Below are 25,514 nucleotides of genomic sequence, written 5' to 3'. Positions count from 1 at the left end.
GATCACAAGGTTGCGTGTGTTATCACGTGTTTCTAATTTTGTTTTAATTAGCATGTCTGTTTGTAAGGATCTCAAAATTTCTGTGTGTGTTTGAGTCCAACTGGATCTTTTAAAGTCTGGTTTAATTAGATCATAAAGGGGTTTGACCCTTTCTGCGTAATTTGCAATGTATGTTCTTCCGAAATTTAGGAAGCCTAGAATTGACTGTAGGTTTTTTAGTGTTTTAGGAGCTTGGATTACGGCACATTTCTCTAGGAAATTGTCTGCCAGGCTTTTACCTTCACTTGGTAACTCATATCCTAAGAATAGGACCGTCAGATGGGCAATTCTGGATTTTTTGAAGTTGAATTTGTAACCCTCTGCAGCGAACCCAAGTATTATGGTGTTCACTCTTTTCAAGTGAGTCTCCAAGTCATCATCTGTTAGGTAAATGTCATCAACATAAGATAATGCTTCATCATCATATAGTTGTAGTAATTCTGTTACTCTCGCTGAGAATACCCCCGGGCTGTTCTTGTACCCCTGGGCTAACCGACAGAATTGTTTTTGAGTGCCATTTACTGAGAATGCAGTTAAATATCTGCTCTCCGGTGCTATGTTTTGACAAAAGAATCCATTGGAAATGTCCAAGGTAGTTTTGTATTTTTTGCGCACTATGTTATTCATTAGTGCAGCACTGTGTGAGTTTTGCACTGCAAAGGTTTTGCAACATGTGTTAAGGTGTCGGTAATCCAAAACTAGACGATATGAATTGTCTGGTTTGGAGACCGGAAACAAAGGATTGTTCATTTGTGAGGTGCAAGTTTCAATCACCCCCTGGTATTCTAGCTGATCTAGTATTTCATTTACTTGTTTTTTAGCTTCTTGCTTAATTGGGTACTGCCTTTGTGCAGTTGGTTGTGATTTTAACTGGATTTTGTGAGGAGGAGAATCCTCATCCCATCCTACATGATTTTTATATAAAGCAGGTGCTAAGGCCACTGCCCACTTTCTAGCAAGTGTGTATTTTTTATGAATCGGTATTTGATTCGAGAAGGCAGGCATAAGAACTTCTTCGCCATGAGGGCACTCCCTGACAAACTCTGGTGGCCAGTCTTTTTCAGCTAGAAGGATGTCATAGCCTTTGGAGAGGTTATCCCAAAATAGTCCCCTTATTTTCCTAGTCTTATCTCCCTCTATACGTAATGTTATCTCGTATATCTTGTGGGGCTTGCTAACTCTGGTGTCTGCAGTTTCCACTTGAAGGTATTCATTCGTGTCCACTGTCTCCAGATGATTCATAAGGACTTTGCGAGCTATGCTCACCTCTGCTGCGCTGTCTAGCATTGTCTGAGCCCACTCTCCGTTTTTCAGTTGTGTCCTCAGTATTCTCGGCATTGTTAACTACCTTGATACTGGCTACCTTCTTTTTTGGAAATTGTAATTTCTTTTTTAGCTGAGCAGGTTCCTTGTCTTTGGACTTGGCGTGCTCTTCTGATCGTCCTCTTCTTTCCGATTTCTGCGAGGAATTCTGAAAAGATTGAGAGGGACGTGTATCAATGTCTTGATATCTATCAGGTTTTTTAATATTATCCCTATTTCTAAGGTTATATCTATTCCCAGAGGGGTCACTCTGTGGTGACCTCTGTCTTTGGTTTGGAGATTTCTCTCTTCGCCTCGGAGACCTTCCTCTGGACTGGAATTTCTTTTCTTTAGGATTGGATTGTTTATTTCCATCCCAGTTCTTTTTTGGTGAATTATTATTATTAAAAAATATTTTTTCTGGACTTGTAGTCAGTTGCGGTTTTACTGGTATTCCACCTAGACTATCTCTGCCTAGTTCTTCATAGGATTTTTCTATGATTCTGGCAATTTCAGCTGGTTGGTCTGCTATATCTGTCTCTTTTAACCTCTGGCGGATCGCCACGTTTGCTGCTTCACCTTTTATGTTGGCTAATAATATAGCCGAGACCTGCTTGAAGTCTTTTAGTAATTTCATACAAAGAGTTAAAGCAGGTTCTGGACCGTATTCATCTTGAATTTGTTTTAGCACATCTGGTATTACCGAAATGGATGGAACACCGTGCGTTTTTGTGTAGATGGAAGCAAAGACTGTACCCCAAGTGTCACAGTCCTCAATGTGTGGTGCGATTCCCATTGGGAGACATATAGTCAGAATCCTGTGTTTTTCCAGCGGGGTGGTGTCAGGAAACACCGCCTCTATTTGGGTGATTTTCTGTGCCAACCAGAATGGTATTTGTTCCCGTTTAGCTGGAACTTTACCTAGGCAGGATTGGATGTTCTGTGGTGTAATTTTATTTGTGTTCCCCTGGTGAGGGGTCAGCTGTGGAAGTTTAATCGCTGGCTGAATTGTTGAAGTCCGCATTACATACTGAACTAATTGTCTATGAATTTTTAGTAGTTGTTTTAGCTGTATTAACAGCTCTGCTGCAGGCATTCTTTCGATGTCTGGATGTGGTGTGCATCCGGCTAAGACCGGCCACGTTGCTCCTGGTCTTCCTAAAGGACCGAGCCTTGTAATGTGATTGTTATGTTTTAGGGCGCCATCAAATAAGAGCAAATGCTCTTGGAATTTGAGTGGTACTTCCACCTCCTCGAAAGGAGTGTACGTTTCTGGAGGTTCCTCTACTTTGTAATAGTGGAAGTACTTTGTTACAGCATTTGCTGCCGGAAAATGTATCCATGAATAGTATACCTCTGTCTGCCGATATTCGTGTGCCTCAATTACGAATATGACTGTGCCACCTCTAGGTGTCAGTCCATTTTCTATAAGTTTTAAGGTTATAGATCTCCTTTTGATGACCGGAATGAGTATTATATCCGCGTCTGCTGCTTGCATGGTAGCATCAGCATCTGCGAGTTCAGTTGCTAATCTAACTGCCTCTCTTTCATCATCACTCTCTGCCATTTTACCGACAGGAAGCTTATGTCTTTTGTTTGCAGATCAGGTTTCTTATGGAACAAAGATTAGATGCACAATATTTTGGAACTGTTTATCCTTCAACGTTGACTATACCAAGAACCATACATAGGAGTTCCCTCCTGCGAGGTTTTGGAGGATATTACCTTTCACCCACTCCAGACGTCTTTGGAGTATTTGGGAAAAGGGGTCTGAGTGAGAAAGCACGACTGAGTTACTCTAAATGTCTTACGTTAGTTTTATTGCCCTTTCCAAACGCGTTGGGCGCCATGTAGTGTAGCTCCTATTTTCCCAATAGGCTCTGCGCATTGGAATAGTACCTACAGCAGTAAAGGCCTAGGCCAGACGTTAACTAGGTCTACTACTGTCGATGCTAGACTTAATTTTTGGGTTTGCCAGCTAAGCTCAGAGTTCGCTAGAAACTTTCTCGAATGTTCAAGGAAGGATTAACTTCCCTGATTAGACAAGAAGGGATTTAGTTTCTGACAACCATAGAACATGACAACTTTGCTCTCCCCTAATCAAGAGTCAATCTCGAGAGTCGTGTGAGCACAAGGCAATTATTTTACTCAGTCAGTACGTGCATTCTTAGTCTCATCAGAATGTAGAGAAAAGGAAGAGACGGGCGTGTTCAATAAAAAGGTGTTATTTATTGATCAGTCTCTTTTCTCGTACAAGAGAAATGGATCGATATTATTGCAATACTTATAGTTAAGTAAAGTGCATACATTAAAAGCAATAGTATAAAATAATACTGTAAAAACATTGATATGGTTTCTGAGCCATATGATGTTTAAAAAGATTAAAATATATTTACATACACATATACATTTGACTAAACGTACTCAACTGGTGTTGCTAAATACGCCTACCCCGTGTACCTGATCTAAGTCTAATGCGTGGGCGGGAATAGAAAGTTACAGTTTAAGTTAAGTTTGTTTTTGCCAAGTGAATAACTAAAGAATTCTCTGTGAGGGGTTATTCAGTTCTGTACCTGGAAGTTAGGATGAATGAGGAATGGTATCTCTTTCTCTGCTCTCGATATTCCAGGCTGCCTGCGAGGGCTGCCCAGAAGCGCCGGTGCTGGGTCTCTCGGCTTGAGATAGCAGCGCGTCTCTCAGCGCGTCAGGAAGGCGGGGCTGCTGCCAGCGGGGTCTGCTTCTGCTCTCGGCTTCGGCAAGTATGGCTGCTCCGTCTTGTCACCACGCGTGTGTTTGCATAGGGCAAGGTCGGCAATATTTATACCTTAAAGGTGCCGAGATTGACGTAAGGATGGACAAAGATACGTCAATAAAGATGTCATACGACTTGCTCGTTAGCACATTCTTTACTAAAGTTCTCTGTGAAATCAAAACAATGGCCGCACGGATTTTCCAGGTTGTCATAGGTTTGATTTGTTATGAGAACGTCGTATGCCTTATCAGGGGCTGGAGGAATGTCGCTTGTCTAATTAGATCTCAAGCGTTATGACCTAATCAGATAACACGTTCCTGTGCCGGAGTGTGACTGCGTCAGATAACGGTATCTGCATCATGGGGGTTTTCTTGCCTCATGGGCTGACTGTTAGTTAACTTGATAGTTAGTTTAACCAGAATAGGGTCAGGAATAGGGGGACTGATTCAGAACCTATAGAAATACACGACAGAAGGAGATAACTTTATCCCTTCCTTTCAGAGTTACACTTTTGGTGCCTATAAAAATAAAATATGTGTTACCTTGGAATTAAAGGAACGTCTTATCTTTATGTGAATACATCCTATATGTGAATGGTTAAAAACATTATATACATCGCCTACCACTGGCTTCCCAGCACCACTACTTAAGGAAACCACATACTCTTATCAAGCCATCACAAGCTAGGTTCTTCTCAATGTGCATTATATCAGCTTGCTATGAGTTCACAATGACTGATTGTCAGTGTTAATTCTAAAGATGTTGTTATTCATCTTATAGCTTTATTCCTCTAAATGTTGTAGAGCTCAGAATTTTAATTTTTAGAAGAATGACCAACAGATACAGTGAATTTCAAAACTCTCATTCACTTCGCATTAATATCCTTATGTACTTCTATTCCTTTACTAGGTTTCTTTTGACCTCCGTCACCCTGCAAAGTGAGGTCTATCAACCATCAGTAGTGTAAAGAGTCTCTTTACTCGTATTGACATGCAGTTGTTAGAATTCATATATTCTTGTTTAGTCCATGTAAATCCTAATTTTAAAAAAAGGTAAACTCAAGATCTAATCAAGTGGGGCTAAATTTCGGGGTGTTATACTTTGTGTGTTTGTTATGGCCTTTCTGAAGATTTCCTATCGTTGCACCTACCTCCTCACGTTTCATTACGTGCTTCCTCGGGTGCCCATAGAGTCACTTTGACGGCCTTTCACTACAATTGGGGAGAGAGGGAGGCGGTAAGAGCTATGGTTTTAAGTTGTTAAGGTACTTATCTGATTGCGAGTGTCCTTATCGCTGTCCTTTACCTCGCGGTCCGTCACGCGCTGCTTGTGCTGACTCTGCCGATGGAGACCCGGTAGGGTTTCTCGGCATGACGGCACCCTTTTCACTTTCATGATATTCATAGAGAATGAAGACAGACTATGTTGCTAAGGTCAAAAAATAATAAAAGGAAAGATTTGCATGAAAAAAGCAATTTTTCTTAGTGTGTCAGTTGCTTTTCGGTTGATTAATTATTTAAATAATTATGCGCGCAATTTGTGTATTGTGTTCAGTTCGCTAATCTTTATGAAATTATTTATAACCTTATTTAATGAGATGTTAAGGAGATTGATGTATTTCTTCATTCTTAAATTGAAAAGTAGTCCGGTTGGAGCTCAACTTAGATAATTAGTACCTCAGTGATAGAGTATTCATATATTTGTGTAAATGTTGGTCTTTCTAGAGAGCTCTAGTTAAGGAATGTATTAATGTTTATCGGTTCATACTTGCCCAAGGCACATTATCATTCAGTCCTCGTACATCTGTGCCCAATCGGTGTACCCATCTCTGCTCTTTTTCGAATAGGATACGTTCCGCATTGTGATCTTTTGTCTGAAGTGTTTCTAGAATTAGCCAATGTAAGTCATCCACTGTGTGACCCTTTTCCAAATAATGTGTAGCCATTTTTGTTGTTGTTTTTCTACATTTGACGTTGCTGCGATGCTCGCAGATTCTTTGTTTTACCTTGCGGCACGTCATTCCTATATAGTTCAAACTGCAGGGACATGTGATCATGTAAATTACATGACTTGTATTACAGTTCGTGTGTGTTCGTATCGTCCACTTGAAATTTGGTAGAAGTTCCAACTCTTTCGTTGGTTTGGTTAACGGACATACTGAACATGTCCCACATGGAAAATGTCCCATTATTGGTGGTAAGTCCCAGAGTGTAGTTTGGTTTCGTGGGGCCTGTGGTTTGGGTCTTGTATGGACCAGTTGGTCCTTCAAGTTCGATGTCCTTCTATTGGCAAAGCGGGGTTTGGGCCAATTGATGCTTGCAGAGGTCAGAATTCGCCAATGTTTATTTATTATTTTCTTGACTTGGTTTGCCACTGGGCTATATGTAGTGACACATGTAAGGATATTTTCTCCTTCTGATCTTGTTGTTTCTTCAAGGAGGTTCTCACCATTCTGGTTTCTCGCTCTTTTTTTGCATTTTTTAATTGTTCTTTGTGGGTAGTCTCGTGCTGCAAGTTTTGTACAAAGTTCATTGCCTGGCTTTGGTAATCTGATATTCTACTACAGTTCCTCCGCAACCGTAAAAACTGACTGTAGGGAAGATTTTCCCTTAGTGGGCGCGGATGGTAACTGTTAAACGACAAAAGGCTGTTTTTGGCCGTTGGTTTGAAGAATGTTTTTGTGTGCAGATGGTCATCCTCAACCCATATTGTAATATCTAGGAAGTCTATACTTTTCTTGTCAGCAACATAGGTGAATTTCAGCCATTCGTCTTGCATGTTCAGCCAGGTGTGGAATTTGATCAAACTCTCATTATCACCCTCCCAAATTAAGAGAATATCGTCAATATAACGTCTCCAGAAATGTATCTGATGTAGGTGAGGGTTTTGACGTGCATGTACGAATTGTTTTTCAAAATTGCTGACGTAAAGCCCGGCCACGCTTGGGGCAAAGGTACTTCCCATGGAAGTACCATGGCGTTGTTTATACATCGTGTTCTCATATTCGAAGAAATTCTCCGTCAGTGCCAAATTGCAGCACTCAAGAACGAAGTGTCGAGGTGTCTTGTAATTCCACTCTTGTTCAAATAGGAGATTCTCCAAAGTTTCCAATGTTTTTCTTTGTGGCAGGCTTGTATATAGACTTTCTACGTCCAATCCTACGAAGATCATCGTATCCTCTGAGTAGGTTGTCTGTGTAAGTTGGTTCAGGAGGTCTCTCGTGTCTTTCAGGTAGGTGGGAGTGCGTTGTACCATTGGTTTTAAGTATTCATCTGCGAATTGTGATAATGGTTCCAGCACAGACCCAATGCCAGAGACAATGGGTCTGCCTGGTGGAGGTTGGCGGGCTTTATGGATTTTTGGGAGGGAATAGAAATATGGTATCCTCGGTGTTTTCGTCATGAGGAATTCTCCTTCCTTCTTTGTAATCCAATTATTTGTTTCTGCTTCTTCTATCATCAGACCGATTGTTCGTTGTAATCTCGGGGTTGGATCTATTGTTATTACCTCATAGAATCGGTTGTCTGAAAGGAGATCAAGGCATTGTTGTTGGTAGCTTGCTTTACTCAGCAGGACTATTCCACCCCCTTTATCCGCTGGTTTTATCACAATAGTTTCATCAGTCTTCAAATTGTTCAACGCTTGGCGTTCAGATCTGGTCATATTCTGAAAAGTTTTCGTGGAGTCTTTATTCAATGTTTCCAGTTCTTTCATCACGGCTTGTTCGAATGTTCCAATCTCCATTGGTACCTGGGAATTTAGTGGGCAGAATTTGGATTTCACACGTAGTTGAGTATCTCCCTCTTTAGGTGGTGGAGTTTGATTAGAGAAGAAGGCTTTCAGTTTTAATTTTCGACAAAATTCAGAAACCTCACATCTTGTTCTAAAAATGTCTACTGTTGGTGTAGGGACAAAGCCTAAGCCTTTGTTTAGGACAGCTGTCTCGTCTTGAGATAAGATCCGGTCTGACAGATTTACGACGAGGGTGCTGTACTTGGTCCTGCTTTCGCTTTCGTCATGCTCCTGGTTTGATATTGGCGTGTTTGATCTGACCATGTCACTCCTCTGCGTCGTTGGTTCTGTGGGGCGTGGAATAGTCCTGCTGAGTAAAGCAAGCTACCAACAACAATGCCTTGATCTCCTTTCAGACAACCGATTCTATGAGGTAATAACAATAGATCCAACCCCGAGATTACAACGAACAATCGGTCTGATGATAGAAGAAGCAGAAACAAATAATTGGATTACAAAGAAGGAAGGAGAATTCCTCATGACGAAAACACCGAGGATACCATATTTCTATTCCCTCCCAAAAATCCATAAAGCCCGCCAACCTCCACCAGGCAGACCCATTGTCTCTGGCATTGGGTCTGTGCTGGAACCATTATCACAATTCGCAGATGAATACTTAAAACCAATGGTACAACGCACTCCCACCTACCTGAAAGACACGAGAGACCTCCTGAAACAAATTACACAGACAACCTACTCAGAGGATACGATGATCTTAGTAGGATTGGACGTAGAAAGTCTATAAACAAGCCTGCCACAAAGAAAAACATTGGAAACTTTGGAGAATCTCCTATTTGAACAAGAGTGGAATTACAAGACACCTCGACACTTCGTTCTTGAGTGCTGCAATTTGGCACTGACGGAGAATTTCTTCGAATATGAGAACACGATGTATAAACAACGCCATGGTACTTCCATGGGAAGTACCTTTGCCCCAAGCGTGGCCGGGCTTTACGTCAGCAATTTTGAAAAACAATTCGTACATGCATGTCAAAACCCTCACCTACATCAGATACATTTCTGGAGACGTTATATTGACGATATTCTCTTAATTTGGGAGGGTGATAATGAGAGTTTGATCAAATTCCACACCTGGCTGAACATGCAAGACGAATGGCTGAAATTCACCTATGTTGCTGACAAGAAAAGTATAGACTTCCTAGATATTACAATATGGGTTGAGGATGACCATCTGCACACAAAAACATTCTTCAAACCAACGGCCAAAAACAGCCTTTTGTCGTTTAACAGTTACCATCCGCGCCCACTAAGGGAAAATCTTCCCTACAGTCAGTTTTTACGGTTGCGGAGGAACTGTAGTAGAATATCAGATTACCAAAGCCAGGCCAATGAACTTTGTACAAAACTTGCAGCACGAGACTACCCACAAAGAACAATTAAAAAATGCAAAAAAAGAGCGAGAAACCAGAATCGTGAGAACCTCCTTGAAGAAACAACAAGATCAGAAGGAGAAAATCTCCTTACATGTGTCACTACATATAGCCCAGTGGCAAACCAAGTCAAGAAAATAATAAATAAACATTGGCGAATTCTGACCTCTGCAAGCATCAATTGGCCCAAACCCCGCTTTGCCAATAGAAGGACATCGAACTTGAAGGACCAACTGGTCCATACAAGACCCAAACCACAGGCCCCACGAAACCAAACTACACTCTGGGACTTACCACCAATAATGGGACATTTTCCATGTGGGACATGTTCAGTATGTCCGTTAACCAAACCAACGAAAGAGTTGGAACTTCTACCAAATTTCAAGTGGACGATACGAACACACACGAACTGTAATACAAGTCATGTAATTTACATGATCACATGTCCCTGCAGTTTGAACTATATAGGAATGACGTGCCGCAAGGTAAAACAAAGAATCTGCGAGCATCGCAGCAACGTCAAATGTAGAAAAACAACAACAAAAATGGCTACACATTATTTGGAAAAGGGTCACACAGTGGATGACTTACATTGGCTAATTCTAGAAACACTTCAGACAAAAGATCACAATGCGGAATGTATCCTATTTGAAAAAGAGCAGAGATGGGTACACCGATTGGGCACAGATGTACGAGGACTGAATGATAATGTGCCTTGGGCAAGTATGAACCGATAAACATTAATACATTCCTTAACTAGAGCTCTCTAGAAAGACCAACATTTACACAAATATATGAATACTCTATCACTGAGGTACTAATTATCTAAGTTGAGCTCCAACCGGACTACTTTTCAATTTAAGAATGAAGAAATACATCAATCTCCTTAACATCTCATTAAATAAGGTTATAAATAATTTCATAAAGATTAGCGAACTGAACACAATACACAAGTTGCGCGCATAATTATTTAAATAATTAATCAACCGAAAAGCAACTGACACACTAAGAAAAATTGCTTTTTTCATGCAAATCTTTCCTTTTATTATTTTTTGACCTTAGCAACATAGTCTGTCTTCATTCTCTATGAATATCACGAAAGTGAAAAGGGTGCCGTCATGCCGAGAAACCCTACCGGGTCTCCATCGGCAGAGTCAGCACAAGCAGCGCGTGACGGACCGCGAGGTAAAGGACAGCGATAAGGACGCTCGCAATCAGATAAGTACCTTAACAACTTAAAACCATAGCTCTTACCGCCTCCCTCTCTCCCCAATTGTAGTGAAAGGCCGTCAAAGTGACTCTATGGGCACCCGAGGAAGCACGTAATGAAACGTGAGGAGGTAGGTGCAAAGATAGGAAATCTTCAGAAAGGCCATAACAAACACACAAAGTATAACGCCCCAAAATTTAGCCCCACTTGATTAGATCTTGAGTTTACCTTTTTTTTAAATTAGGATTTACATGGGCTAAACAAGAATATATGAATTCTAACAACTGCATGTCAATACGAGTAAAGATACTCTTTACACTACTGATGGTTGATAGACCTCACTTTGCAGGGTGACGGAGGTCAAAAGAAACCTAGTAAAGGAATAGAAGTACATAAGGATATTAATGCGAAGTGAATGAGAGTTTTGAAATTCACTGTATCTGTTGGTCATTCTTCTAAAAATTAAAATTCTGAGCTCTACAACATTTAGAGGAATAAAGCTATAAGATGAATAACAACATCTTTAGAATTAACACTGACAATCAGTCATTGTGAACTCATAGCAAGCTGATATAATGCACATTGAGAAGAACCTAGCTTGTGATGGCTTGATAAGAGTATGTGGTTTCCTTAAGTAGTGGCGCTGGGAAGCTAGTGGTAGGCGATGTATATAATGTTTTTAACCATTCACATATAGGATGTATTCACATAAAGATAAGACGTTCCTTTAATTCCAAGGTAACACATATTTTATTTTTATAGGCACCAAAAGTGTAACTCTGAAAGGAAGGGATAAAGTTATCTCCTTCGCACATGTACACCCTGGTCCTGAAGAAAGCCCACTGATCTATTGACAAAAGGGCTGAAACATGTCGACCTTTTTACAAACACGAAGACAGGTAGCGTAGAGAATCCTAATATTCCCATTACGCATACCAAGAAGTTTTTCAACCTCACTAACTCTGAAACCAGACTAATAAAATACGTTCTCTGGATTCTGTGTTATTTTAACTATCACCACTTCCACTATCTCTGGACACTACTGCACAACCTTGGATCAAAAAACCTCCTGGTGGAGGCGGCATACAAAAAAACCCGATGATTATGCAGATACCCGAGTGCCATAGCGGAGAAACAAGATATAGCGCTTCTTCACGTTGATCAACTCGAGGCCACTTTTTTTTAGTAACCTTTGATTCGTTTGAGATACAAACAGATTATTTTGTTGGTTGACTAAGTGAGAAATGTGACACATTAATACTTATGTAGAAAATGCCGCATCCCAGGAATCACATTATTCCAGGTGACTATGGACAGATTACGATTCTGGCAGTCTGAGGACCATCAGACTCATGGTGGCAGTTTAGCCACCACCACAGTTCATTTAAGACTTGGGCGGTCGGACCGCCATGGGACCACCACCAGGGAACTGCCTTTCCCTGGCAGTGGCGCAGCGGTCAAGAGGCTGCATTATGCTTGGCGGGACAGCTGTGGTCTCGTCAAGCATATTAGGAGCTTCCTCTCTCCCAACGGTGTCATCGAGGTTCTTATTCCATGTGCACCGTGGCGGAGAGGAAACAAAGGTAGCCCTACGTGTGCCCCTCTGTGTGCATTCTCACCAGTTCCTGCACTGCATGGAATTTTGAGTTCATGCCATGTGGGAACATTGTTGTGTGGTGCCTTTTTCAAAAGCACCACTGTGGGACCACAACACTACCCACCTGCAAGCCCACTTTTAAGTTTTCATGTGGCTGGTGGGCTGGCGGGTGGTGGTGACACTTGGCGGTGAGGGGGCGGGTGGTGGCTTACCGCCACCCCAGCACCTCCAAAAGTCATAATAATTAACTTTCTATATAGTGTATTTCCATTCTTTTCTATGCATAATATGTCCTTAAACAATTTTATTTTATTTATATTATTTTTCAAACTTTACACAACAATATTATTGTTCCTAACAAAAAAACCTTATTAAGTGTTACTATTATTTTTCAAATATTGTTTTATTTCAGGGGACAGCCCCATCACCTTTCTTTGTTGTAATTGGTTCGATTGTAATTTATTACACTATCGTTTAAATAAACATGATGAATTTATTATTTTAATTATACGTTATTTGGGGCATCACATCCATTTTTTTTTAAACAGAAGAGGACACAGACCCCACATTCTCGGCAAAATAATGATCCAGAGACTTGATCAACTCCGACCGGGTTTTGGGGTCACGGAGATACCAAGGATTATTCGGGGCCACTCGACCCTCAGTTCCCATCTTCGTATCCATCATAAGCCACAGTGGGGAGTGGTCAGAAATACCCCTAGCCAGATGTCTCACTTCCCTGACTGAAGAGGCCTGCGCCGCCGGCATCAGGACATAATCCAGTCTAGAGAGACTGCCATGAGCACCAGAGTGGAAGGTGTATTGCGATTGTCCCGGATGCAGTAGCCTCCAACAATCTACCAATCCCAGCGTTTCCCGAAGTCACCCAACCAAGAGTGTGATCTCGTGAGATCCCTGGGGGGTAACGGTCTTCCCTACCGGAGACGACAGAATTGAAATCTCCACCCATCACCAGGATGCCTTCCGTTAGCCCCAAAATTACTCTCCCCAAATCAGCAAAGGTCGTAGTCTGTAGGCCGGGAGGAACATAGACAGAAAGCAGTGAGACAGTCTTCCCCTCCCATCTACCAATGAGAGCAGCGTATCGCCCCCTGTCGTCAAGGATTATGTCATCAACCTCCAGGGGGAGGGAACCCCTAACCAGGATACCCACCCCCCTAGAACCAGTAGTAAATCCAGAGTGTGCCACAAGACGATAACCTCGCCGATTCATGGCATGGCATGTGTTTCCGACCAGATGAGTCTCCTGTAGCAACACTACATCAGGGGAGAGGCGTCTCAGTAGCTGCAGCACTACACCACGTTTTATCCTATTCCCCAACCCGTTAACATTCCAGCACAATAACCTCAGCCCCCTACCCCCCATCCCAAGAAATAAATGCAGAATCCACCCCACAGCAAGCACAGCACCCAGGTCCAAAAGTTAAACAATGCGTTGCCTTGAAACAAAGTGAAACATATACAACCCCCCCTCCCCCAACAAATACCCAAAACACCCCCCCCACCCTGCACCCCTGCGTTAGACTCAAAAGCCACCCCAACTCGCAGTGTGCCTGTCGCCCTAACATTAAACTAGTCTACAAAAAGAAACCCGGAGGAGGAAAGAGTCTCACCCCCCCGCCACCTCTGGGTATCCCATCACAAACAGTGCAAGTATAAAAGTCATCGAACCACAGCTGCCAGTTGTGCGCAATGTCCAGAGAGTCCGAAATCACTGATCACTCCTGTTCCAACGGGCCGCCTTCAGCTCCTCCGGAATGTTCAGAGCGGTCATGCTGCATGGGCAACGTATCGAGCCAGTCACTCACATTCTCAGGGCGGTCAAAGAAAAACGTCCGATCTTCGTATTCCACACGGAGCCGAGATGGAAAAAGCATCGCATATTTCATACCCAAGTCTCTCAATCGTCGCTTCACCCCCTGAAACCCCATCCTTTGTTTCTGAACGAACTGGGTGAAATCTGGGTAGAAGCTCACCGTAGTGTTTTCAAACTTCATAGGGCCGCCCACCCGCGATGCCTGGAGGATTGCGTCTCTATCCCTAAAGTTGAAAATTCTGGCGATGATAGGACGCGGAGGGGCACTCTGTGTGCACGTTCCACCGCAAAGAAGTTGCTCAGGCCTTTGGGGGCAAGATGATTGAGAATGAGGTCCTTGACAAGGACATCAACTGCTGGATCTTCGGTTTTTCAGGGACCCCAATAATACGTACGTTGTTGCGTCTGGCCCGACTTTCAAAATCCTCCAGCCGGCGAGAAAAGAGATCATTGGAGGATCGTAGATTGCGAACCTCCGTCTGCAAGTCGGACACATCATTTGTGAGGCTGGAGGTCTTCAAGTCTAAGGATTTGACTTTTTCATTAGTCTTTGATAAATCCGCCCTGATCAAGTTGAGATCAATTGCCACAGTGTCAAGCTTTAAGGCCAGAGCCTCATATTGATGGCCGATAGAGGTCTTCCTACTAGCAATGGCGCCCATGACATCAGGCAGGGTCAAGCCATCCACGGCCGCTGAGTCGTCTCCCGCATCTCCCAGAGACCTACACGTACCACCGGGGGGCCCCTTAGGATGAGTGTAGCGATCCATGATATTCGATTGAATAGTGCCCCCCCGGTGAACGGTCTTGGTCTTCCGTTTCTCGCTGTCTGGTTTGCCCGCCATATTGGATGTTGCGCCCCTGAGGGGCTTTCGAGACCTGGTAAAAATGGCTCCTTTCGATTCACCCACCAGGTTCACCAAAAAACCAAATTCCAGCTAGATTTCACACAACCATAGACACTCGGTGGCAATCACACAGTGGGGCTGCGAGGACAAACTGCATCCCGGGTCGCCAGAGCGGCTCTAGACAGGAGAAAGCCGAGGAGCCAAAAACGAAACCGAAAGTTAACTCCGGGGCTGTGAGCAGTGCCCCGTAGGCCGTTGTTGTTCAATTACTAACTGGGTGCCAGATTGACTTGAGCCCGGGCAGTGCCATGGAGCAGGCCGCAAAAGTTCGAAGTGCCGTAGTTACGGTTCCCGGAGTCCAAATCGGTTTTTGAAAGCAGCTATTATATCAATTGGGTTGCATCTTCAATAACCCATCGTCATAATCAGGATAAAGTTCAGGATAGATGCGGGAGGTGGCGAAGGTCTCGGGAGCCCTGTGCTCACGCGTTCATCTCGGTTGCGCGCAAAGCTCCTCCTCATCACATCCACTTTTGTTTGTATTTAAATATGTGTCACATGTTTATTTCATCTTACAGTAATTACCCTTTTAATGTTTAATTAAATGTACTTACATAATTTAATTGATAACTTTTAATTTCCATCTTATTTGGGGTGACTCCCTTAAGTCTTAAACCCCCATTTTTACTTTAGTCATTCAATATATATTTAATGTATTTTTTTACTTAATGCATTATCTATATTTACTTTAACTTTCATCAACATATCGTTTAATTATTAACTATATTTTTTGAGGATTCCCCCAATGCCCTTTTTGATCCCTGTTTTGATATTTAATAAATATACATTTTGCAGGTAAAAAGCTGCATTCATTTATTGTTTTGATTAGTTTTCATCAAATTAAGTACGTCTTTTTTTTTTTTTAGCGGTCCGGGATAAACCCAGCTTGATCTGGGAGCACCAGCAGTGGCATGAGGGGCTGTAACTTGGTGGCAAGAATCTTTGCCAGCATCTTGGCATCCAAGTTTATAAGAGATAGAGGATGATATGAGTCACAGCACTCTGGAGGTTTGTCCTTCTTTAATAATTTGATAATCATGGCCTGACATAGAGAAGGGGGGAACTGGACCAGAGTCATACGCTTCGGCGTACATTGCTGAGAGATAGGGAGCCAGGAGGTCAGCATGTGCCTTATAGAATTCCGCTGTAAGACCATCAGGTTCAGGAGCCCTATTGTTAGGAAGAGACAAAATAGCTTCTTTCACGTCCTCCTCATCTAAGGGAAGACTAAGGTATTTCCGGTGCACATCGGAAAGCCATGCAAAGGCAATGTCATCTAAATAGTTATTCATGGCCTTTTCGTCCATCCCGCCCCTGGAAGCATAAAGAGCAGCATAGAAATTCCGGAATTGTTCAACTATGGTAGTCGAGGAATAATGTTCCTGTCCATCCATGTCAACAATACGATCAATCAGAAGGTGAGAAGCCCTATCTTGTAGTGTACTGGCCAAGGACCTAATGGGACGCCCTCCCTCACCATAGCGTCTAGCCATATGCCGTTTAGACATATACTTCACCTCCGTCTCTGCAAGGGCATGATATTCTTCAATGTGTTTATTAATGCTGGCTAGCGTGTCTCTAGAGAGTGCCTGGTCATATTGAGCTTCCAAATCTCCAAACTGCTTCTCTAGCGTAGCAAGCTTTCCTCGTATGTCCCTTAGAATCCCTGCAGATTTACTAATGCGTGTTCCCCTAATCGTGACCTTGAAGGCTTCCCAGAGGGTCGCTTGACTCTCTACCGACCCCACATTGATCTCAAAGTATTGTATGATAGCAGCCCTAATAGTGTTGGCATATGTCGGATCTAGTAGTGACTCCGCCCTGAATCTCCATGTAAACGGTTTATGGGGATTATTGGGAAAGGCCAAGGTCAGAAAAACCGGGGTGTGGTCAGAGAGTGTTCTCGGGATCGAACGGACCTCACAGACCCAGTCATGCGCTCCCTCACTTAACAGCCAGTAATCTAATCTTGACGAACCATTGGTCACCGGTGTAATGTGTGTGCCTGCCAATATCCCCATATTACGTTGACGCCAGATGTCTACCATTACAAATTCCAGCATACCATCCGTTATACATTATGCAACCTTAACCATTCGTGCGCCCTGTGGATTAGACTTATCTACCTGCAGGTCGAGGTGTGTATTGAGGTCCCCATCCCATATAATGGACGTTTCCGGTACGTAGAACCCCAAACATATGCAGATACGAAGTTGTATCATCTACCATAGGCCCATACATGTTAACAATCGTCACTAACACATTTCCTAGTTTCCCCATCACCATAGCCCAATGACCTCCGTGATCTGTACTAGTCTGTAGTGCGTGAATTGAACACCCCTCTTAATCAGGATAAGAACTCCCCTCGCATATGTAGAGTAGGAAGACGCTAACCGGTAGGATGCCCATCTCCTGGCCACCTTGTCCTCCGATATCTTACTAAGGTGAGTTTCTTATAGGAGAGCGATTTTCACATTGTGCCTATCTAATTGTGCCAGCACTTGCCTAATTTTCTGTAGTGTGTTGAGCCCCCGAGCATTCCACGTGACACAGTTGTACTTTTCCCCCATCATGCACAGTGGTACACAAAAATACAATAACGGTGAATCATATCAAAGTGCGGGCGCCCATATATACGCACATCAAGTGTATTATAATGCCCTGAGAATACGCTACCTTTGTCAAAGAACCAACAGAACAAACCCTCCATCCCACCACCCACTTCAGCATTCGCAAACTGCCAAAGCCATGACCCACTTTGAACTCCCATTGTAACCCCAACAATAGCAAACAGAATACCCTACGGGGATTACCCTTCGGGGGTCATAGCGGCATCAGCCACTCCCAGATATATTAGGGAGAGGAGCCGCCGACATGTGGTCGCCTCTATTAACCATGACCAATATAATATCCCAGTGTGCGGGAACTAGCATGCAAAGGCACCATTTTAACTGCCCCATTTGGAATATACTTACAAATCACCACCCAGTCCCGCAATGGAGCAAATGGCACAGCCTGTCCCAAATGGTACCGAACATAGACCCCCTTACTGTTCAATCATCAATGTCTGACGTAGGAGATGAGGAGGTCCGCTGTTGCTGTCGTCACAGAGACCGAGCATGCTCCATAGCATGTTTAGAATTCGTGAAGATCTTCCCATTGTCTGCAGCGCCGATCCGGAGACTTGCAGGATGAATCATTGCGTAAGGGATCTGCTCCTTTGACAGCAATTTTTTAACATTCTGAAACTCCTTTCGAGCCGCCTGCACCGTGGCCGTAAAGTCTGGATAGAAGGATAGAGCATTGCCCTGGTAAGTGATCGAGCCCTTCTGCCGGGTGATGCGCAGAACTGTGTCTCTATCCCTAAAATTGAGCAGGCGAGCTATTATAGGTCTCGGAGTAGCCCCCGGGGGAGGGTGCGCCGCCAGGGATCTGTGCGCCCGTTCAACAGCGAAGAGGGGTGAGAGTTCATCCTTGCCACATATATCAGCTATACCTCGGTAGCTTGTTTCCGGTCCAGGGAAGGCATGTCTTGGCAGTTCGGGCTGGACTGTTCCCATGAGGCACAGGGTCAGACTGATTTGCATTTGGCCATGTCTGAACTGGGGTGGCAGAGTGGGCTAAAGAACGGTGATGGATTAAACCCAGATCAGTTGACTGGGGGTGAGTGCTTGTATTGTCAACGCTCCGTCCATCTTTTCCTTTGGTTTTTCTTTGTTCGCCATAAGTTGACAGGGTATGCTCAGACGTGAGTCCCTTGCTCACTTTGCCACTGGATTCAAGCAAGCCGGGCTGAAGACGGCTGAAATGTCAGAAACCGGTCCTCGGTAGCTTGTTTCCGGTCCAGGAAGGCATGGCTTGGCAGTTCGGGCTGGACTGTTCCCATGAGGCACAGGGTCAGACTGATTTGCATATGGCCATGTCTGAACTGGGGTGGCAGAGTGGGCTAAAGAACGGTGATGGATTAAACCCAGATCAGTTGACTGGGGGTGAGTGCTTGTATTGTCAACGCTCCGTCCATCATTTCCTTTGGTTTTACATATATCTTGAAGCATCGCCTCCATGTAATCTTCCAATCGCCCCACATTGGTGGACTACGGCAAACCCAGGACGCGAATATTATTGCGGCGGGACTGAGCTTCAATGCCCTCGTTCTTTGCCTGGATAATTGCCAGCAGTTTCGTAATGTCTGAAGTTTTCTCCGCCACCTGTTGAAGGCCATCTTCCGTATCTGCCTCGCCTATACGCACAGCTTGTTTGTCCAGTTTCGCTGAGAAACTATCCATTGTACCATTGGGGGCCTCAATCTTGCCATCAATAGCCTGGAGGCTGGCCTGGATAGCATCCAGGGATTTCTCAAGGGCCGTGGGAGCTGGCGCAGGTAAGTCCAGTTCCGAATCATATGTTGCATGCTGCACCTGCTTACCTCCCTTGCGCAGCTCAAACGTGAGACACGGCTGATTTCTGTCCGGCTTCCCCATGACACCTGCTGACGCTATGCGCAGCCGTGGTAAGGTACCTCGTCCAACACAAGGATGGTCCCTGGAGCTGCGTAGAACCACTATCTACCCTGGAATCTACACTAACTCAAGCGTTCCAGCACAACCTAGCAGCCACAGCGAGATCTCTTCTGCGGACACGATGAAAATCGAGCGTTCTAAATATGGCATAAATATGGCATATAGGAGCACCGCGTAACCCCAACACTGGAGCCCCAAACAATGTGTAGATAGTTAGGCCGCTTATTCAATATGATCCACAATCTTGAAGCCTTCAGCCCAGATTATAGGCCATGTAATGTAGCGCGATATAGGCAAGGCGGGTGGCAAAGAAGTCTCCCCTCCGTGTAGCCGCCTACAGCGCCAGCAGTCCACCTAGGAGGAGCAGCCAGTAGCAGCTCTGCGCAGGCACTCCGCCGTACCTGAGAAAGCACCACAGTCTCAGCCCCTTAGCGCAAATAGGTGATGCCATATGCTCGAGATGCCACTCAGTCCCAATGCACAGCAGGGGGCAACTACAATAAAATAACAATGTCTGGGCGGCGGAGTGAATCGCAGAAGGGCTAAGTCCAGCAGACTGAGGGAGGCACCGTGTTCCAACTCCCAGCTAGGCCTCAAGCAACTTGTGCCCCCCGAACCACTTCACGTAGGAGTCACTCACCAGTCTGCGTGTATTACGAAGCAGGGGCCCAGTATCACCTTCCCAAGATGTGGAAGCACGGACGGCAGCCGCCGCCACCGCAACGAACAGTGCAGCCATCTTGCCGAGCACCAGGCCACGCCCCCAAACTAACTAAGTTACCTATTTTTTAATTATGCTTACTTTTGACAGTGTCGTGCCTGCCAATGTAAAGGTCGCTGTGATATAGAGGTGAGCATGTAGTAACTCTTCATTGTAATAAAGGGTATTGTGGTGCGGATTCAACTAGCTACTGCTCTAACCCAGGTGGGTAGACATTGGAGGTAGAAATAACAATAGGTTATTTGTGGCTCCCTTGGAAAAGCATACCCAGTTTGTTCAAAGTCTTCTGGAATAATTATATTTAGTAGAAATGTCCGATGTTAAAGAGTAAAGTGGTCTTTTGATCAGATGTAGGAAATAAACATGACAAACCATGAACTCTGGCATTATGGACTCATTTTGGACTCATGTTGCAATACATTTTTGTAAATCTTAATTTATTTGTAGAAACTTGGTCCTGATCCAAGAGAAACAGTCCAGCCTGAACTGCCCGATGAGGTACCCTGTTACCCTGTAGTCCGAGGTTGCTTGCGATGGGAACATGACCTAGCAATTCAGAATTGGCTATTCCAATTGAAGCAGGACCAATTCTTCCTCATCTACCTCAAGATGACCTGCATAGATGCTGCAACAAAGATGTTGAGAGAGCAGCAAAGGTCTTTCAACTAGAACTGTCAGTCCATCTAATAGAGCCACAAAATGCATCAAAGTCACGTTTAAACCCTTATTAGTTCACAGCTACAGACAGGTTTAGCTGTCTGTTGGCCAGACCTATTGTTTCCAATACATTACATATCCTTAGAGTGGGCTTTCGGAAAAACTCTTGATGAAGATTGAATGGTATTCTTATCTATCTCACTTCGCTGCTCCTGATTTGATGGTTTTCCTCACTATTCTTGTGGTTATCCAATGCAGGAGCGTTTAGGTCTTACAGAGTTTTGAGTGGATAAGGCAATCTTCCATTAATGACATCAGACTTTGCTTTGCAATGCCTTGAGGGGTCTGCTTTTTATCCCTTTTTCTCCATGCTCTAACTCTATCCCTTTTCCCCCTTTCAAACCAGCATCCTCTTAGCCCACATAGTTCTTCTTTTTCTAACAGTTTTTACAGCCCGCTGCACTGTTAGTGGGTGACCATCTTTAAAATGTTTTTGGACCATTTCAATATGGCCACCCTTGTGTGGTCATGTAATTTGGGCACCTTTGAATCTATTTGTTTTATTTTAACACATCTATTTGAAAAAAGGCCACCTCAGATGCTTGTGCATCCATGGTAGCAGTCTTAGAAAGAGGCATGTGAAAATAAACAAAAATATTTTTTTAAGTTGCTGTCTATGAATATGTGATGTTGCATCGCATGTGCTACAACGCATGCGATTACAACACAAACCATTACATCACAAGTCGTTTCTATGACTTGCTGTAGGGGGTGCCTAAAGTATAATTTACTATTCCAACTCCATTGTGTGCAACACTAGGGAAGGTGTTGGAATAGTAATACTATTCCTCAGTTTAACGCGCCCCCTACAGCAAGTCGTAGAAACGACTTGCGATGTAATGGTTTGCGTTGTAACAATGCGGTTGCTGTAACAAGCACATTGTAATTGCATGCGTTGTAGCGCATGCGATGTAAACGCTGCTTCCCCTCACTATGGATGTGAGTACTTTTTTGGTGACCATCTTTAAACAGTATTTGTTAAGACATTACAAAATTGTTTTAAAGTTGGCTGTCATGTATGTTCATCCATGTGTGATAGTTACCTAAGCCAAAAAAGTACTCTTATAGCCCAAAACCTATTGGCATTGCAATTGCTTGTTAAAGAACAGTGCTGGTGAAAGGCAAACTTGCACGGAATTGTAAGGAAAACAATTCACAATTACATGTACTCCTCTCAATTTGTCTTTATTTTACCTCTGTATTTTGAAGGTCATAGATAGCCCTGCTTTTGTAAACATAGAAACCCAACTATAAGTCCTAGAATGCAGAAACAGCAGTAGTAGATGAGCTACACAAGCCTGACATAGGAAAACTTTTGAATTAGTGGAAGATGGAAAACAATACACTTATTATTATTAGATAAATACCGCCAACTGTGACCTGCTGAAATTCTTTTTGCTTCTGCATCTCTGTTTTATCTTTACCGGGGGTCTTTGTGGTTGGTGGTAGTGAAATAACAGATGTTATGAGATTTTGGGGAGTAACATATAGACTCTATGGCCCATATTTACTAAGTCTTTGAATTGTGTAAGGTGGTTCCTGGGCAACACAAAGGCTTATTTTAGATTTGCAAAGCCACAACAGTTTTGAATTGTGTAGCTTTGCTTGGTTTTGTAAAGAAATATAACACAACACAGCAGCTTGCACTGTGTTGAGTTAAAATTCTTAGTAGAAGGCATTCTATGGGTGGAGCCTGGCCGTTCCAATGCATCCATTCATGGAATTCATGCAAATCCAGGTTTACTAATTTACATAAAGCTGGAATTGCGTGAAATTAGTACGCCTACTACAGAGCGGGGTAACAAGGAGAAATGAGTGTATTTCTCCTCATTACTCACCAGCTTGCATGGAAAGAGGAAAATGCCTCACAGTGCAGGTAGGGTTAACTTATGAAACACATCTTATAATTCCGATCGGCTCGCTAACTTCTGCTACAGGGCCCAGTGCAATTTGTGGGCCATTGTTAACCGCATCAGCGCTAGCGGTTTTCCCGCTGTGCGCTGAAGTTTTGTAAATACCGCGTTACATGACGAGCTCAGCTCGTCATGAGCGTACGAGAGGTGTACCTCATGACGAGCTGAGCTCGTCATCAGCGTGGAAGTGGTTAATGAGAGCCCATATGATCAGTGAATTTGGTGGTGCCATAGCTACGGCTGTAGCTTCAATTGGTGCCCCAGGGCCCAGAGGACTGAGTAGCCCACTGAACCCTGATTATTCATGTATTCTGTAAATCAAACAGCAGTCAGGGAGGCCATTTCCTTTCTTGCACTAGGGTCTATGAAACACTGGCTACACTACTGGCATTAGCCCATATTTTAACAAATGTTTTAGAGCATACTCCACGATGGCATCAGAATGTTTTACAGTAATCCAGACTCTTCATTTAGAGTACCACAGTAATGGCATGAATATAGAGCATCAGCAAACTGCACATTTATCCATTGTAACAATGTGCTAATCGTTTTCTTTCTTATTATGTATATGTTTCTAGTTTCTCTTAAAGCTATGTCTCAGGTTCACTTGTTGTCCTATGAGTAGCTCCATGGAGATAGAACACTGGGGCAGGTCTTGAAGTCAGTTGCACCTGACTGCTCAGACCTGATGGATGAGATCTTCTACTCTCCGAATAAACTTAACTTGTCTTCTCACCTTAACCAACTCCTGTGCTTACATTGATTTGATTTTACATCCATTATTATAGATTTAACAGCAACGCAATAATACCACATTGCAAAAGCAGTAATAGTACACATCACCGTGCAAAACAATGACAGATTACCACTTAACTGTGCACATAAGACAATAATACAAGAAGTTTTTCATGTATAGCCTAAATTTCTGTAATCGATGTTATATGGGTATGGCATTCCTAACAGAGATACTGCTACCCTTAAATCCAAGGACAATGAATGTGGAAATTCCCAGCAGGGGTGATGTTATTACATCCTCAATGTAATTCCGTGCCCTGTTGAACGCAGAAATAATAACTAGTCTATGAAGTAAACAAAAGACTAAAATATAATCTAAGTTATTTTAAGATACCTTCTCCTTATTTAAAAATATTTCTAAAATACCCGTGAATGTGATGTTTCTGCAAAAAATTTAACCATTACCTCCTATGCACAGCGTGTCTGGATCAAACCAACAACTGGAATCTGCAGGGGGTGGTGTGCCACCAGGAAATCTGATTGTCTTTCCAAGGAATCTCACCAAGTTGGAGGACAGCTCGACCGCATAGGTAGGAAAGAGCTGGTTCAGTTTGCCGTCGGTGTCCAGCACCACGTAGTTAGTCAGCCCATTTCCTTTACTATCAGTAAGTAGTCTGTGATTGAATCCAGGACAGTCAAGGTTTCTGGTGTACTCTGCCAAATTGGTGCCAGAAATCCAGGCTCCTTGTTTCCAAGCATTGTTCATGGCACAAGCCAAAAAGTAAATGGAGCCGTAGATTGTTCCAAAGAGGGGTGAAACCTGCAAATATAGTACATGATAAACTGAAATTAAGCCACATTGACACAGTAGCAGAATGTACTTATGACAAATGATTATTAAATCCATTACTAAACTGAGAAATTTAGGTTCCGTGCGACGGATTCGCAGAACCACCACCGGAGGAAGATCTTTCTCCTACCTGGCCGCCAAGACATGGAACTCCCTCCCCGCACACCTACGACGGACCCAGGACCATCTCACCTTCAGGAAACAACTCAAGACCTGGCTATTCGAGCAGTAGCAGCTGTCCCCCCCCACCCCCTCAGCGCCTTGAGACCCTCGCGGGTGAGTAGCGCGCTCTATACATTTATTATTGATTGATTGATTAACAGGTAAATGAGCAACTAGGTTCCTCAAAAACATGATTTATGAGTGGCCTGGGTGGAGTTTGCGGACTTCCGCATAGTGGAACTCTGCGAAGTGACCCAAAAACTCTGCTGCGCTAAGTGGAGTTCTGCGAGTGGCGGAGTGCATTAGGTAGCACCGTTCACGTAGATTTTTAGCACCCGGTATTTGTCCCAGCACGAACACCATAATGTGCAGCACAAGAGGGCGCTGTTTCTCTCTGCCGCTCAAGTAGATGTTCTACTCGAGCAGCAGCTTCCTCAACGCAAACGGATGGATTCTCAATGCGCGTGGTCATGGCCATTCGCAACCACCCACGTTGAAAATCTCGCTGGCAGGTGGTCTAATGTTGGATTTTCCTCGCTCGCCAACTTAACACTAGCGAGGGAGGAAAAAACTCTGGAGTTTTTCAGAACTCCGCATGCTCCGTGGAGCGTGGAGTGTGGAAAACTCTGCAAGCTCTGCAGACAGAGTGGAGTTCACAGCCCAGACCTATTTATGATTAAAAAATAATGCTGATGATTCAAAAACGTGAATCTCGGATTGGAACTGGATTTTTTTAAACTTAAAATTCTTCAGCACAGGAGAATTTCCTATGTGTGCATAACTGCCCTCAGAGTTTGGTTGTGGGCCTTCCAGGGTGGATATCTGCCAAAGTGTGTGAAAACCTTCATACTTCTGAGTTGTTGGTTATTCCCATCCCGGACAGAATTAGAGATTTGCTCCTGTCAAATTGAGCAGTGGGTACAAAAATAAGTAGTGTATACGCAGAGCTGTCAAGAAATTTGGAATAAGTTATAGGTTTTTTAAATAGTGAAAAAATATTACATTACAAATGAATTTATGCCTTACTTTCCCATAGCCAGTACATTTTAATTTCCAGAAATGTCACCA

General features: G+C 43.6%; 1 protein-coding gene across 1 annotated transcript in view; it reads right to left on the bottom strand.

Annotated features, from left to right (window-relative positions):
- LOC144772039 (retinal guanylyl cyclase 2-like) overlaps positions 1 to 25,514 on the bottom strand; it is a 590,168-nt gene that overhangs the window by 418,094 nt on the left and 146,560 nt on the right. Inside the window, exon 3 of the mRNA XM_078656243.1 lies at positions 23,900 to 24,254. Coding sequence (XP_078512369.1) covers positions 23,900 to 24,254 — 355 coding nt within the window. The remainder of the gene's footprint in view (positions 1 to 23,899; positions 24,255 to 25,514) is intronic.

This window comes from Lissotriton helveticus, chromosome 8 (genome assembly GCF_964261635.1).
Source record: "Lissotriton helveticus chromosome 8, aLisHel1.1, whole genome shotgun sequence".
In the NCBI taxonomy this organism is placed as follows: Eukaryota; Metazoa; Chordata; class Amphibia; order Caudata; family Salamandridae; genus Lissotriton; species Lissotriton helveticus.
This window is presented reverse-complemented; position numbering and strand designations above follow the sequence as displayed.